This window comes from Bombus flavifrons, chromosome 13 (assembly GCF_040668555.2).
Source record: "Bombus flavifrons isolate JBK064 chromosome 13, iyBomFlav1_principal, whole genome shotgun sequence".
Lineage (NCBI taxonomy): Eukaryota > Metazoa > Arthropoda > Insecta > Hymenoptera > Apidae > Bombus > Bombus flavifrons.
Genome location: NC_138454.1, coordinates 7,036,670 through 7,053,802, shown reverse-complemented (window position 1 = coordinate 7,053,802; position 17,133 = coordinate 7,036,670). Strand labels below are relative to the sequence as shown.

Sequence of the window (17,133 nt, the reverse complement as noted above, 5' to 3'; positions counted from 1 at the left end):
AATTGAAATCTTGCCGGCAGAGGAAGCAGAGGAATACCTAGTTTACGCTCGTCTCTCTGTCCAGATCCGGCTCGGCGTGAATCTGCCGCGATGGTTTCAGCTCCCGGACCGTGGACCGTGAAACACGAAGCACATCAAACCACGAACGTCCGCGAGGAACGTCTGCTCTGTTGCGGCTCGACCTCTGCTTACCACGAGTTCTCTCCGGAACCGGAAGAGAGGTCTCTCTCGCTCGCTCTCTGGGTTTCTCATTTAAACCGCCTTTGCCTGCTGTTTTACGACGTAACTGGCTCTTTGCCCGGGCTGGAATAATCTTTTAGGGCTCGACCACCTCTCGAACTAATTTTGTTTGCTCCCCCCCGCCCCCACATCTTTGCGACCTTCATTATACTACCCGGCTAGGTAACTATCCTGTCCCTTGAATTAAGACCAAGATCGTGGTCGTTTTTCGAGAAATGATACCTCCTTTACAGCCTTTACGAACAATAGAGAAAGCAAGGAACGACTTTCCTTCGTCTCTTATATTTGTTCGTTCGATCAACCTTCGGCCTTAAGGAAAAAAGATCGAGTAGTTCAGTAATTAAATCGCTTATTATACCTTTACCACCTATTTTCGCGTAATACATACAGATATACTACGTTCTCGGTTCGGTCGAGCCATTCACCTCGACGACCTACTATTGAAAGTGCGCCACAAGTTGTTAACCTTAGTTGGTGGTTTAATTACATGGGCAAATATTATCGAACTGATAGAGTTAATTAGATAATTAAAACTTGAAGGGTAAACTACTTTGCCATGCGGCGTATCCACGCCAGCGTATACGTACCAGGGTCCATCCATGAGACGATCCTCTGCTCGTATAGGGGTGCGCCTCGAAAGATGGAAGGCGAGATTGACGGCGCACCGCAAATCGAGCTTCTTCCACGTCCCACCATCCACCGAAGAACTTTGCGTAGAGACGTAGATGAAAGCAAGATCTACCTGGTCACGAGCCGTAATAGAGGTATCCTTAACGAGGAATTCCTGGATCTTGTTTTTTTTTACGAACGCTGGTAAATTTGTTCGCCTCTTTCTGGTTTATTTCACCAGCAAAGGAGATTTCGCTGTAATCCCGAGGACGTTTTATCATCGTCGGCGACATGTCTGTGGAAAGTTTACCTATGCCGCGAATATAGCCCAGATAAAATGAAATATCAGACAAACCCTCGAACTATATATTTTACAATGACGCGAACCGCTTCACGACCGAAAACAGTCGCAACAAACATCCGATTAATCTGGTACGGCGATGGTTAAACGTAACGCAAGGGAAGGAAGCAAACGCAAAAGCGAATCGATGAGAGCCAACCGAGTAGAATATCAACATAGCTTTTCAAAGTATGTCGACTGCCGCCGGTGTCCTCGATGTCGCTCGATTTTCAATCTGCTAGAAGCGAAGTGAAATCGTGATATTTCACTTGCTTCCGATTTTCGTTTATTCGATACCTCTATTCGCGTTTGATAAATCTTTTTCTCTTGCATGAACAGGATGAAACATTCGAGTTAACCTGAACATTTATAACACGTCTATCTAGTCGGTGATCTACGAGTGATCGTGACCGTCAATGACACTGCCCAGTTACCTTCAAATGATCTCCACCATTCGACTCGATTTATACTATCTATTAACGATACGACTTGCAAGCAACGTCTATTTACTCTTGCAGCTGCTCGAGACTGTATCTCGCGTGTCACTAGATGCCCCCGTCATCGAGTTGCATCTAGTCGTCGCAATAAATTGGTATACGAATCACATAACATTAACGGTGGTTATTGGGTTTCTGTTGCAGACACAAGCGGAAAGTGCAGAACCTGTTACCGTGCAAGAGCGCAGCAGGAGCTGCAGCGGCCGCAGCCGCAGCCGCGGCCGGTGGTCGGAGTCGAGTGCTGGCTGACGGACAGTCACACGGTGGAACCGGCAGCGCGGGTGGCGCGGTGCTGTACGAGGACCTGCCGGAAGCGGTGACGCACTCGCAGCTGCATCACAGACAGAATCACCTGCCCAGTCATCACCCTAGCCAGGCGCCCACGATCGAGGTACGAAATCCCGATCAGCGACACAGCCTAAGGGAACGACAGCCGCAGCAGTTGCAGCGTGCGCGCGCCCCGGCGCCTCATCATCTCGACTATCTCGACTACCGGGACCCGAGGGCGATACTTCGCGTCCAGGACAAGCCCTCGAGGGCGGTCTTAGGCGGATATCGAACGCCACGAGCTCTGCTCGCCAAGTCCCAGGGTGTTCCACTTTCGATAGCCACGCACACGCCTTCCTCGCGATGCATCACCGCGACCAGTCCGCTCTTGCAAAACGGCAGTAACGTTCTTCGAAACAGTCACATGCTACTGGCCAGTCAGAACGCCCTGATCACCAGCCAACAGCCTCTGCCCCCCACTCCGACACCCGGTGTTCCTTGTATCTCAACTTGTTCCGACATCGAAGCGAACCTGACCAACGAGAATTATCTGGCCAACAGTTGCGTATCACCTAGTCGACCGATAGATTCTCGTCTTCCCATCACACCGACCCACCGACCCAGACTCCAAGCACCCTCGGATCGTTCTCAGACATCCGTCAATTCCTCCGGTCAGACGCAACCTGTTCAAAGACTCGTATCTCGGGATGATGCTTCGAACGGCAGAAGACCGTCCGTCGATTCCGAGGGATATTCGTACATCGATTTCAAAGACACGGAACTGGAGTCCACGAGGTACGATTCGAGAAATCACTCGGAAACGATAAGCGCAGTCAAGGTGCCCAAGTTGCTCCGTTCGTCCTCGCCCAGGTCGAACTCGGTAGATTCGGACGGTTACTCGTACATCGTGGACTCTGGATCTAGAAAAGCGCCGGGTACAGCCAGAAGGATCGTGGCCGAGGGCACGGAGGAGGAAGTGTGCCCGCTTTGCACGATGCAACAGATACACAACCTCCTGAGCAAGCCCGAGGACATCTATTTGAACGTACAGACCACGTGACACATGTCTTTCGCGAGCGACATCTTCTTATAGAGACTGCTCTGTCTCGGATGTCTGTCCCCGACTAGTTCCAAGCATTCTCGAACGTCCCGATCACGGGAACGAGAGACGATTTACATATCCCGTGATATCGTTGGCCACGATCATTGGCCGCCGCGTTTTCCGTATAAACTCGTCGTAGGTACGTTCCATCTTAAGGTAGTCTAGTGTCTTTCCGGGTTCAGCGAACAGATACAAGTGACACGAGGCGTGTTCCTCCTAGACGAGCCACCGCCTCGACGTTCTTTCTTTCGTTTCCATTCGCGTTTTCGCGCCAGAGTACAGTCGTCCTTTTTCTTCCGTTATTTTGCATTCCACGAGCAAGAGAGCCGCCGGCCATTCCGTTTCACGTACATTTTTCCTATTTGTTTCGTTCACATTGGCCGGCCAAGCTCTCGTTCCTCTTGCTCGCTATCATCGATGACGAGGCGAAGACACTAGCGCCGACTAGTCAGTATTTATTTTGTTACGCGACCGTGCTTGCACAATCTTCTTTGAAAATACGCTGTAGAGTGAATTAAAAAAGGGGGTGAGGTAGTATAAATTGTAAGGGGCCGGGTGGGAAGGATAGAAAAGAAAGCTTAAGGGATAAGAACCGAAGGCCTTACTATCCACCTTTGGTTGTGTGAGCACGGCGTCTAGATGCACTCCATGGTTGTAAATAGATTAGATCGTGCAACTGGCAAATTGTAAATAATATACACAGAGTGAGACAGAGACTTACGCGACAGCGTGAAAGAGAAAGAGAAATCGTATATTAATATAAAATATTAAACAGATGGTGGAGTGTCCGTGAGTAACTGTGCACCCGTGTGAACGCAGTTATCGGACACGCTTGTGTTTCTCGTTTGTATAGACGTTCGGCAAACGATTATCGCGATTAATTATTATCGTCGCGCAGATTATTATTATTTATTGTCGTTACGTATTATTCAATTACCGTAGCCGGTGTACGGTAAGCTGTGTCTTGTAAATAAATTCCGGAACGGGTTCGAGAAAGTAGAATTAAAGGGAGAGATAGAAAAACAGCGAGAAGATACGACAAACAGAGAAAGTTCTGTATATATTGAAGTACTGAGAAAAGGAGGAGAGTTTGAGAAAATAAAATTACTTTACTGAAAAATTTGACGAGGAGTGGTTATTGACCCGGTCCACAATCCCATCCCATCCCCCGTATCCCTCGTAACGCGCACTGAATCTTGGTCGATGGCGCGAATCGCACGATAATTTACGGGAAAAGAGAAGGAAATCGATGCGGTACGCGAAAAATCTACGCTAGATTCTCGTGGCAGACTCGAAACGAGGCGAACGTAATCCACGCGACAATAGAGACCGCCGGCTATGTCTAATGAAAAAGATATTTTCGCGCGCGGACCTATCGTCTCCCGACACAATACACGTGGACACGGAATAACCACTTCTGTGTTCAAACTTTTTCTAAAGGGAATGAAAAATGTACGTCCGGTTTCCCTTTTTTAGAGGAGGCCCGGTAAGAGGTGAAAGGCTTTTCCGCGTAGATAAAGACGCGCGTGAAGGACGAGGATGGAGAAAGAAAGAGAACAGGAGGCACAATGAAAAAGAGTGAGACGTCACGGACAGAAAATAGCAGACGGGAAGCAGAGAGGAAAAAAGAGGCCAAAGGAAAGCCGAAGAGAAATCAAGGAAAAGATTGACGAGTTACCATTGTGCCGCGTCACCGTTGCCTCTCCGACCGATTGCGCAATCTCGAACCTCTCTAATTTCGCAAATGGAGTCCGCGCCATGATCTCTCCCTCGAACGTAATTTAATTGTTCGAATACATCTTCCGTTTGCCCTTGTGGCGCCCGAATTTGGACAGTTCACCTTCGAAAGCTGTGCTTGTTTCTGCGCTACGTCCAACCGGTGTCGAAATTTCAAGAATTCTTTTCTTTTCGAATTTCCAAATTTCGATTCAAACGTAGACCGAGCGTCGAGTAACAAAATAATTTGTGCAACCGACAGTCGAACGACTTAATATCCACCTGTTGTTGTCTGGATCGCTAGTCGCGATCGATGTCGTGCCACGTCGTTAACCAACGAGGCCAGGGCTGTTGGAAGCTATCGAACGCAATGTTTCGATGTTCGCAAACTCGGACGTTTCGTTTCGAACGATTCTTCCATAAAAGAATCTCTCACGCTCTCGAAGCTAACTTAAATCAACCTGGAAACCTTCGATCGTTCGCCCACCTCGAAACTGAACGATCTTTTTTCGTTAGACCGCGTCAGATAAGCCAATAAATATCCAATCTTGAGGCTGTTGGCCCTCGATTCTCTGTCCCACCTGTTGTTGGCTCAATTACGCCGCTCTAATCCATATCCTGGCACGTCGTTAGGCCACGAAACCGCGCTAGCATCGTAGCAATGACGATATAACGATGGCCAACGGGCAAAGGAGGGATTGAACTTAGGAAGCTAATGCAATTGTCACCGTAACTAACAATTAGCAGGTTACGGTAACGTTCCGTGACCACGACATCGCTATCATGTGTACGTCCTGCCGTTACCTGGTCAGAACGACGGTCGATCTTCATTTCGAGGAACACGCTTGCGCGAATGTTCGATCGAGATACACCAAGTTCAATCGTATCCAAGCATCGTATATTCGAATCGTTCGAATACTCGACGTACTTGTCCGCGAAATCGTGTACGATCAGATCGTTTGGCCATCGAAATAGTGCTAGATCGGTCAAAATTAATGGACGTGTGGTCTCAAAATTTATGAGATTCGTTACGTTTATCGGGACGACGCGACGGAACGTCAGGAAATGGAAGTGGTCCGGTTCGTAGAATCGGCAGGCTGACCGATAGCGTCGTATTCTTCGAGTATATCCGGTAATTGGAAGAGATGCAGTAAATTAGTCGATTAGGGGAACGCGTTATCAGGATACAATGTGACGGCTAGGTGGATCAGACGCGCGATGAGCAGACACACGGAGAACGTGGGGCAGGTTAGGCGCGTTAGGGACAACCCATTAACCTCCGTGCTCCACGCTATTACGGTACGGACATATTGCTTCCTGCTGTTGGATACGATGGCTTAAGCCTCTATCTCAATCTCACTCAACGTTCGTCCTTCTCTTTCTCGTGTTTTCTTTTGCGCCTCCGTAGCTTGATCTAGGCTTTCCGCTTTCACTCTTTATCTATAATGTTTCATCTCTTCGTAACCCTTTCGTTTCATCTCTTTTCCGTCCTCTTCTCCCCTCTCCCTCTTTTCCTCGTTCCCTTTCGTCGTATATAGTAAAGGCATATACGAGATTCCTTATATTACGCGAATCATGCGGAAAGCAAATTTATGGCTATTATTCCACGAAAGTGTTTACCGTTCGCGCCGATACCATAGCCGATCGGCGAAACATCCAAATCGTTTCCACTTTGGAAATAATAACAGGCTATCCTTACAGGGGAAATTGAAAGCTGCCGGCTGAAATCGATTATCTTTTCGCTTTCGTTGATTCCACGCGAGTTTCCTCTTCTTCTTTCTTTCTTCTTTTTTTTTTTTTTTTTTTTTTGTATGTTGCTTCCCACAGAAGATTCTCGCAGCTTTAGGTAAATTCGAAACGGCGAGAGTTGCGCAAAATTTACGTGATTCAAGGAGGAATCGGTCGATTCACGATGCGCCGCTATTAGAAAGAACCCTCGAGGTACATGGTGCGCCGGGGCCATGACTCGCTAAGGGCGACAATTACCTTCGTCCGGAGCCGCCGTTCTAAACGAGACGCCGGTAATCGAGTGATCCTCTTTCGGCGACGATAATATCGCCCCCCTGGAATCTGTATTCAGAGCAAAGAGCTTCGGGCGTTTGCTCTGCCCGTCTATCATCCGGCTGCATCTCGATCGCGCCCAGGTTAAATGTAATCGCGATCTCACAAGAGATCACGAGCCGATTCTTCGCACCTTCTGCTATGACTTTGCAAACTGTGTTAATGAAGATCAACTGCGAGGATGAATTTCGAATATGAAACAAAGAAGGTAGAAGTATTTTAAAGGAACTTGAACTACTTTCCACGTAGTCTGTTATCTCGTTCAACGGAGGTACTTTTCGTGCCTTTGTGAAAAAAGGCCAATAATCGAGTTATCGAGTAGTCAGAAAGGCAATCGAAAGAAAGTTGGAAGACGAAGGGCAAGACGCGTGATTAGGCGAGATGCGAGTAGACAGACAGAAGGACCAAGGGAGAAACGCCCTCGAGTACGCGGTATACGGCAGAAAAGGAAGCAAAAGTAATAGAGTGATCCTCTTTTGTGGCTGATATCGCCGCCTGCGGGACTTCAATTCATTCGAGGGAAGCTCGCCGGTTTCGTTTGCCTTGGCTCCCTCGTGATTCCCTAGATTACCGGAGTAACTCGATTTCGGCGATTCGAGGTCACGGGGACGACGAGTTCGTTCCGGATACCCGATCGCAGAACGTTCAACGCCTTCCATTTTCTTCGCGAAATTGCCAAGCAATTTTCGGGCTAACAAGCAACCAGGCGCTGCGTGAACGTTGTCAACCACTAATTTGCAATATTCCACGCGTTCCGTGCACGAAACGTGGCTCCGTAGATTGCAAAGAAACCAGCTCGACGACGACTACGTACATATAGTGGCGGAAAATCGGCTCCATCAAATTTTATTAGGAAGTACTTGGAAAGTGCTTGAACCTCTTCACGCTATTGTCTTCTTCCGCCATCGTTGCGTTGTTACAAAGCAGCGCGATTTAACTCTTCCAACCACTCGACGTTCGTTCATACCGGAACATCGTTCTTGTGTCTCGCAAAAACTTGTAAAGAGAAGCTGGAAACTTTGCGAGCGAGAAATTTCACTTGGCAAAGTTACGTTTTCCCAAATTGTCGACCGAATACGTTATTCGATCCCTGTTAACGCGTACAGTTATCCCCTCATTAGGTAGAATTCAGGAATATCAGATCTCTGGAAGCTACCTATGCGGAGATCTCTGTTTCAGGATTTCAGTATCTACGTTAATAGAAAGTAAAGATTAAATCATGCGATGCCATATCGATCGGCTCGTCACAGTCGCTCCGCCATTCTTACTCCTTCAATTCTTCGTCGAGTTGAGCGGATGATTCGAGGAATTAATTACTGCTTCCAAGTTTCTTGAATTCATCGCAACTTTTCTACGTCGTTGCAAGGCAGGGCGATCAGATTATGTTTGCCCGACAAAGTAGTTGGAGAAATAAAATTAGCGTCCAATAAAACTGACGTCAAGATCGTTCTTTATTATTTGCCCAAGCCAGGATCTTCGTCGATTTAAGGATTAACTTACGACTCCCTCGCTTCCGCGTGGTTCGCACCGAGTCAGCGTTTCTTCGATCAGGGCTCGCCCGAAGGTACAGCTTGCGTGGATGATCTCGACGGTCTTTAAGGACAAGAACGAGTTAATCGTCGAGCGGAAACGCAATGAAACCGTGTTACTACTATTCTCCCTGGGACTCTCGTTTCTCCTTGAGATTATTACGCCCACTTTAGTAAACATTTAGTTTATCACTTGAAGTAACCTTTAACATGTACCCAACACATTGGCTAAATATCTTGGAAATCCGCAATGGTATATACGTCGATAGCAAGTGACAAGTATTCGTTAAAAAAATTTGCAAAACTTTATACAAAAACTTCACTGGTCTAACTCGACCATCGGTGGTGCACGTATCGCTCGTTTCTTGATACAACATGAATTTTCGTGGCATGCGTGTGATTTTCGTCGCGCGAAGAATCGTCCTCCCAACACACGCGCGTAACAGCTTTAAAAGCGAGCGAAAAATCTGGAAACGCGATAGGTTCTAATTATTTTTATTCGCTATTTTTCACGACAGATGTTGGACGTGAAGGACACCAACAGAGGCGTATTCGTATGTAGCAGTCCTGGGCCTGATCCGTACACGTCGCAGGACCTCTACAATCCTGTTTACGAGGAGCTCAGTAACGGTAAGTAACACAACGAATGAAATTCCTCGGTTTCAATGGTTTGCGATATTCCAATCTCCGCATCTCCTATTGGTAAACGTCTTAACGTCCCGCGTATAAACGTCAATTACACGATCTCCTTCTAGATGAGACTCAGCTGTGAAGACTTTGAGGAATTGCGCGCGATCTTCGGGCTCGATCCTGCTGAGGCAGAACGTAGGTAGAATTCGAGTGCACAGTGTCGCCATTAATCCACGATAGAGAGTTGAATCTGGGTGTTCTTTGCTGTTGGCTAACACTGAATTGCAAGCTTCTTCCAACTCTTCTTCTTCTTTGCCTCTCGATTAATCGCGTTGTTTACCTTTCCTAACTCTCCAAGCTAAACCACGATTCCAAATATTGGCGAGGGAAAACAAAGTTCACCCTCTATTCCTCTAACTTTCCCAGAGTTTTCCTCGTTGCTGTTCGTTGCCGAGAGAATTTTCTCTCTTCGCGTGACACGGTTGACGAAAGAACGCTCGATTTATTCGTCGCTATCATTTTTCTCTGTTCGCTTATCTCCCAATTAATTCGACGAACTGTCGGCGATGAAGTTAGCCGGGTCGGCGTCTAATCTCCGTCAGAACGGAATCGGAAGCTGTTCATCTTCTTCCCCGTGTATCTTGCTCCTTTCACGTGGCGAGTATCTTGATAGCCTGGTCCTCTGGGTGTCGCGCAAGGGATCCACACTACTCCACATCTATTCCTCCGTTCACCGCCCGACCTTCGGTGCAAGGAGATAAGCGTGACACGACCTCTGACTTATATTTCCCATTAGTCGGATAGCTAATTAGCATGGTGATGAGACTTTCGACGTTTGACGAGGACGCAGTAATCGAATACACTACATGCTGCGCGACTCGATGCGCCTCGCTTCTAACTTATTGTACACTCACACACGAGCATACGCGATATTATGCGAGATCGTATTCCTGCGCTGCCACGGAATAATTTGTCTTGGTTAACGTCACGCGGGGTGGTCTCTTATCTACGCGGATCCTTTTTCATTAAAAAGTTAGGTCGAATCTCATCGGAGACCTTGGCTGTTTTTGCACGGCACTCGAATCGCGCGAGCCGATGGAGGAACAGAATGCGACTGGCAGCTGTTGTTCGAAGGGAACGTATATATTTTACGCTTTCGAAATGATTTCGCCCGACAACGAATACCACTTCGCTTCGCGGAATTCAAGTTTCATCCCCCGGGAAAATCCTAGTTTACTCGCTATCGCTTAAACCGATGATAAATACGCCAAGATATAAAATAACGGAGATTAAAAGTGCAACCGCAGTAATCCGTGAAGCGTCCTCCAGTTTTTCCATCGTTTTCTCATCGTTTTGCTCTCTTTTCTCTGTGTACATAAGGACGTTGTGTGTAGAACGAAGCGAAGGCGATACACCTCCGATGTCTCGAGGGATCGTCAAACAGAAAACTCTAACGTTGATTAGAGCGAACCGATAAACTTTCGTTTAACGTTAAGCGTCTTCTCGTTCGTGCTCCCCTCGCGCTTTGCTTTTACGAACCGAAATATCTCGCGATTCTTCGCGTTCCTTCGGCATGCCAATCGAACATTCTCGCTTTGTACGTTTCGCTTTTCTTATTGATAATCGTCAACCGTCAAGTTTATCGAACGTATTGCGCGCCTTCCTGTATTGTTTCACATTTTTGCGCGAAATGCGCTGGATCGAACAAAAAAGAACGAAAAGTGGAGAGAGAATGGAAACGTGAAATTGGATGGACCGTATATAATTGAAGAGACGAAAATTCAAACTCGAATAGCGACGTAGCATTCTAGCAGCTCGTTAGTTAAAATAGCTGTTTTGATTTTTAACCACCAAGCTACCCCTGGTTCCTTCATTTTTTAATGACCCCGATATAAACGACGGTTATTCTCGTTAGCGTCGAACTGATACCAAGTACCCGCAACAATACGATCGGTTAACAATCGCGGAGGTAACGCGGTTCAATTATCGAATGTAAAAGTAGAAACCGCGATCGATCGAATAACGGAAGAAAGAAAAACTGTGCGTCAAGCACGGGCATAAGAAAAGAAACAGAGATGGACAACGTTTTGCGTTTGTAAACACGGCAAGGTGTCGATCGCGTCGCATGCATCGTGCCTGCTAGATTGTGTTTCGACGACTAATGACGACAGCACGCTTTGCTTTCCGTGGAGACTTTCACTTAACAACCGCCCCGTAACCCGCCATTCTCCCGGCAAACTTGTCCTCGCATTTAAATAAAACAACGGCTACGACAATGGCGGATCTTTCTAACTAATTAATTCTGACGCCGATTGCCCAGCTGAGTACCGAAAGCACGGCAATTCCACTTGATTTCCACGCCGGATGATCGTAACTTTGACACGCGAAAGAGATTGTCTGTTAATTAATTAACGAGGCGTCTAATTAATTATCGTGTTCATGCCACCGACACCTATGAATTATTCATTCGTTCCAGGGGACCATCCGGAAACGGACGAGGAGAGCGAGCTGAACGCACGGAATCGTCTTCATCATCATCACCGCCATCATCATCGGCCCTCGTCGTCGAAACCGGCGAGCGAGGACGAGTTCGCCGAGGACGAGCTTTCCGTGGGTGAACCGTCCGAGGCGAGAATGCTCACTTCGACGGGTCCAACCTGGGGCACCTGTCCGGCTGGTGGCAGGCCACCGCGAGAAAGACGAGGAAGGAGCCCCAGAAGTCTGGACAGGCATAGGAGAGACAAGAATCACGATGTTGGAGAGTTCCACGAGGGGATGCTGCTGGACGCGTTACTGCAGCTCTACCCTAGCGTCGCGGGTGAGCTTTTACGAACTCAAATTGTGTATTACTTGAGTACAGGCTTCAAAGACGCAGCTAACGTTTGCAAATAATTTCAGGTGTAGCTGGCAACCGATCGAATAGCAATCAACGACAACAGTCCGTCCCATCGGTGGCCCACAGGTTACCATATTTCGTGCCACCGATGCCAGCGACGCAGGCCCTCAGGGTTGAGGAGAATCCGTACGAGAGTGTGCCGGTGCTCGGCCCTCTCCATCATTATTCGAGCCAAAGCAGAAGCAACAAGGAGAGGTCTCGCAAGTCAAACGACAAGTACAAGTACTCGGCGCAATACGGGGCCGAGTATTACGGACTACAAAACCAGGACACCGCTGCCGTTTACACGCAAGTAGGTGGCGAATACTCGGACACCTACTCGCAACCCACAGACCGTCTGTATAACGACGATAAGTACACGCAGCCGGTGTATTATGCGGCACGCGACAGCAACCAGATACCTTCCGGTAGACTGTACCAAGGTCAACCGGACAGTAGTTTCGGCAGCGACAGTGGTTACAGTCATCATACTTCCGGTACCACCGGAACTACCGGCACGCGCAGCAGTAATTCAAGGACGAATCATAGGAAGGACAAGCATCGAAATTCTCATCATTCCCATCATTCCGCGGACTACATCGTGTCTTAATGTACGTGAAACGAAAGGCAAAGAGGAAGAAGTCTGCGAAGAAGAGGAAGTAGAGACAAAAAAAAGGAAACTTAGATGGTAGTTCGATCGTCCGATCGAAACATGCTTGTAACACTTCTCTAAAAGGTAGTGACCTTGTGTTTTCTTTCGCCTATTTATTTTGTAAATTGTTTTTTCTTTTTGTTGTTTTTACTACGAACGAGAGTATTTTATTTTTCATACACGAGACGGCGTGTCATCTTTTTTTTTTCTTTTTTCGTTGTTGCGCGTGATATATAGGAAGTATTTTAATATTTTAAGAAACGTATCGTTGAGTATCCTAGGGAATACTTTAATATTTTTGGTCTATTGTTGGTCTGTCCTTTGATTTTTGAAAGTACATGGAAGAACTTTCGAACAACACGGAGGAGATATCAGCAGAGCAATAGCAGGAGACTATATAAACGCGACGATCATATTATAGGAAACAGAACACTAACGGAAACAGTGATCTCTTAGTGATTTAGTAAGACTATTTAACAAATTATTTGTAATGTAATGAGACTCAGGCTGGTACCAAAGCTACTAAGTAACTTCGACTTTTTAGCCTTCTAGTTTGTAATTTATACGAAAGTAGAGATGATTTTTAACATTGACGAATTTCGTGCGAGACGTGCGACTACCATCTTCTTTTTCAGCGTCAGACGATTCTACAAATTAGAATCGAAGAAAAGAAACGAGGCGAATGATCCGATTTACTGCCGAACCGCAATATCGATATATAATACCGCGAACACTGCCCCCGATTAAAGGGATCAGCCACAACTGGTTTCATACGACTAATTTGATACGACGCGTTAGTAGTATAATTCGTCCCACGCGGGCACCTCCACACACATAACATCGCATCAGATTGTAAAATAGCATCTAACCAACACTTTCAAACGCGCACTTAGAGAGAAACAAAAGACTCGTAACGAGTGTCGTAGCCATACACGCACACTACAGTAGATTCACCAGAGTAACGTTAAACATTTAAGCGTACACTTAATCGAGTTGCAATTTTCCTTCGTCAATTACCAAGTTACGATTATAGGTCGTACACCGGACAGTGTGAAACGCAGGAACGCGTGGGCTTTTTGAACTCGGACGATCAAAGGGAGCACCTACTTTCGCAATGCCTGAACGAGGTCGCGACGCGTACTCAATCAGAAGGACCATTGGGAAGAAAAAGAAAGAGAAATAGAAAGAAAGAACGAGAGGTGGGTTTCGCGGAAGCCTTGATGCTTCTGCAAAGAGAATATATAGTGTTCCTTCTGCACAAGCCCTTTCTAGCTCGTCCTACATTCTCAAAGCCGAATCCCGCGACGAAAGATAATCTGCAAGCCCAGAAACAACGGTTCGTCGTGTGTCGCGATGTATCCTTCTACGACGGATCAAACTGTGGTAGCCGGTCGTCTTTTGCATATAGATGTAAAAGGATTCTTTTCGTGAAACCGAAATCGTATTTGAGGAAGCGCGCTCGCGGAAGGAACGAAAGAATACGCGTCGAGCTACGTTAATAATATTCTCCTTAGACTTGATCTCCTTTTGCTCTTTCCCCGTCATAAGAAACGATTATTTTTCCCTTGGTAATTTCTTATTAACGTTCGTTCGCGCGTCTTCTACATTATACACGCGTATATCAGAATCGAGGCTCTTAACTGCCGGTAGTCGCACGATTTTCCGCTCGCGATGCACCTCGATCACGCTGACAGAGAGACAGACCAAGGTGAGACGGATAACCAAGGAACAGTGTTCTTATTAAGCTGTACAGGCACACGCTGGTACATATGCATATATACAGAGAAACAAGCATAGGTATACATACTATAGGTGTAAGACAAACGAATAAACTATTCGCGAATGACCCCGTGTAAATACTATACGCGAGAAGCAAAGGGAGATGGAGAGAGAAAATAAAAGAGAGAAGCGTCCGGATCAGTCCGGTGTAGCATAGCTGTATCATATCGTTATCAAACTTTCTCGCGTGTGCGTGCGTGTGTGACGTGTATGTGTGGGCGAACGGCGAGCAAAATATAGAAGAAGAAGAACGAAGATCGCAGAGAGAATCGATTTAATATATAAAAATATATAATTTTTAAATTATTTATAACGAGGAGTGCGTCGTATATTGCCGAGGACAAGTTGCACGAGTACGAGGTGACATAAGAGTGAGCCGGCAAAATGCGAGAGCGAAGAGAGAAAGAACGAGATGAAACAATGGCGGAAACAAGCGATTCTTTTAGATTCTCGCCAATCTCCCTTCTGCTTCTTGATACTGTACACTCTTTAGATGCATGTAGGGCGAATACCTCACGACAAAAAAGAAAAAGAAAAAGAAAAGAAAAGATCACTCTGTTGTAAATATAATTTTATATGTACAAGCCGAGAAATGAGGTGTGTGCTTAGCGAGCACGCTATTGGACACGTTCGCCCGGGGAGAAAGCTACCCTCTCGACTACCTTTGCACTCTCGAAATCTATCTTCCCTTGTCTATTCTGTAAGATTGTATAACCACTAATCACCTAACATACTTCGCAACCACTATACTTTTCGTGATTCTCGTTTCTCCGTGCATTAATCTCCATTTGAATCTGGCGCAACAACAACAGGAAATTTAAAATTCTAATCACCTGATATTCGGTGGTATTCGGCCGTCCCTCTTTTCCACGCGATGTCAAAACCGCGAGAAACGCTGGACGATATCGATCCGCGAGAGCAGCAGAGATACGCGAGAGGGAACGAGTTCACGGGCGAAAATAAAGGTGAACTGTAGGTGGTGTTACACGTACTTATCGCGAGGGACGAAAGCGCGCGACCAGTCACGTACGATCAAAGATGCGTACAATCAAAGAGTGCAAAAGAGAGAGAGTCAGGGGAAAAGAGAAAGGAAGAAAGAAGGAAAGAAACGCGAAACGGCGAGTCACGTTTGATCGGTTCTCGACGTGGAAACTCGCGTGAAAGGAAAAAATGGGCGCGCACCACACAACTAGAAGAAGGACACAAACGCTTTTTGTACGATTTTACGTCCATGTTAGTCAAACGTTTTTCAAGACCGTTTTTTATATATACAGTATATAAGTATATATACACGCGCGTGTACAGTAGGTACGACGAAACCTAATTTATTATCATTGTTCTTATTTAACGAGACAGGGATATGCCGTTTTATCCCGCCCTGCAATTCTATATTCGCTACCAAGTACTTTGTCGCAGTCGAAAATGTTGTTGTATTGACATTAACAAAGAGCGTGTAGAACGTATTGATTATTATTATTATTATTATTATTATTATTATTATTATTATTATTATTATTATTATTATTATTGGCATTATTATCGCTGTTGCGTATCGCGACCATAAGAAAAAGTGAGGACTGGGGTAGTTTGACTTCGCTCTTTCGTTTTTTCGTCCCTTGCGAAAATTTCGTTGGCCGGCCAGCTAGTACGCGAGAACTAATAAAAGCGGAAGTACTTATAGATATCTAAGAAAGAAGGGAGCTGAACGAACGAAAGAGCGGAAGATCTCTTTCCCTTTTTGAACGCGTATACGAGTCGCGAGATTATTAATTTATTGTTACGTTCGAACGGGAGAACGGAGGTGTCACGTTCCTCCCCTTCAATCTCGCTAATTTTAGCTGCGATTTAGCGATATAGGCAGAACGGAAGAAGAAGACAGAGAAAAAAAAATCATAGGCACTAGAGTACCTCGAAAGATAACAAGTAGCACTCTTGAAAGTTAGCTTGCACGGACGTTCTCCTTTTCCATCGTGCCGCCTTGCAATTTAACGACGAGGAGGAAGCTCGGAGGGGTGAATCGGCGGGTGAATAGAAAAGGGCGAGAGATCGATCGTCCGAAGGGAGAGCAGATGAGACACGAAAGTCGGTGAATCGTGACGTGATCGTGTAAAAGAGCACGCGAAATCGGCCCGATCGATGGGGAGAACACCAGCTCGCAGAACAGGGTAACTAGCTCTAACATCTATCTCTTACATCACTTAAGAAAGAAAATAAAAAAAACTCTATCACACTCGTTCACCTTATGGTATCACAGGTTCACTCTAATCACGAATGTCGGCCAAGGCTAACTCGAAACACTATCACACCTTCGTACTAATAAACGATTTACTATTCAATTTCACTCCATGTCTATGTGATTTCACCCTATCCTTTGTATCGTATCGAATAACTTCATTGAATGATCGTTGAACATAGGTGTAAGAAACACCTGGTGCTGATATTTAAATATTAATCGATCGGCGGAAACAAACGCGCGTATGTAACGTATAGTAACACTGAATGGCAGAGATAACTCGATCGTAAGTTCAATTTTGCGCGCATATTTTCCATTAAGCATGCATCGGTTAGCGTGAATGTAAATTTCATTGAGAAATCATTTGTCACGGTATAAACTTTTCATCATCCTCGACGCATTTACCATAGAAAATTGTACGTTCGGCCGAGAACCACGCGACCGAAAATCCAATCAAAATTACATTGTTATCGGCTTCGAGATCGAGTTTCGAAATCGTCGAATGCTAGAGCGAAAATTTCGCGTACGCGTGAAAGCTGCGGAGTGATTTTTCATCGGAAAAAAGATTCACTGCGATCTAATTAGATATACGTTTCTACATAT

The 17,133-nt window shown here is 46.1% G+C and overlaps 1 protein-coding gene across 7 annotated transcripts in view; it reads left to right on the top strand.

Annotated features, from left to right (window-relative positions):
* The window catches only part of pxb (putative Hedgehog signaling attenuator pxb), a 227,620-nt gene extending 212,775 nt beyond the window's left edge, over positions 1–14,845 (top strand). For all 7 annotated transcript variants that reach the window (XM_069126045.1, XM_069126040.1, XM_069126044.1 and 4 more), the window contains 4 exons: positions 1,831–2,077; positions 8,880–8,991; positions 11,468–11,809; positions 11,890–14,845. In XM_069126045.1, the coding sequence (XP_068982146.1) occupies positions 1,831–2,077; positions 8,880–8,991; positions 11,468–11,809; positions 11,890–12,476 (1,288 nt within the window). In that variant the 3' untranslated portion in view covers positions 12,477–14,845. The remainder of the gene's footprint in view (positions 1–1,830; positions 2,078–8,879; positions 8,992–11,467; positions 11,810–11,889) is intronic.
* Positions 14,846–17,133: the final 2,288 nt, after the last annotated feature.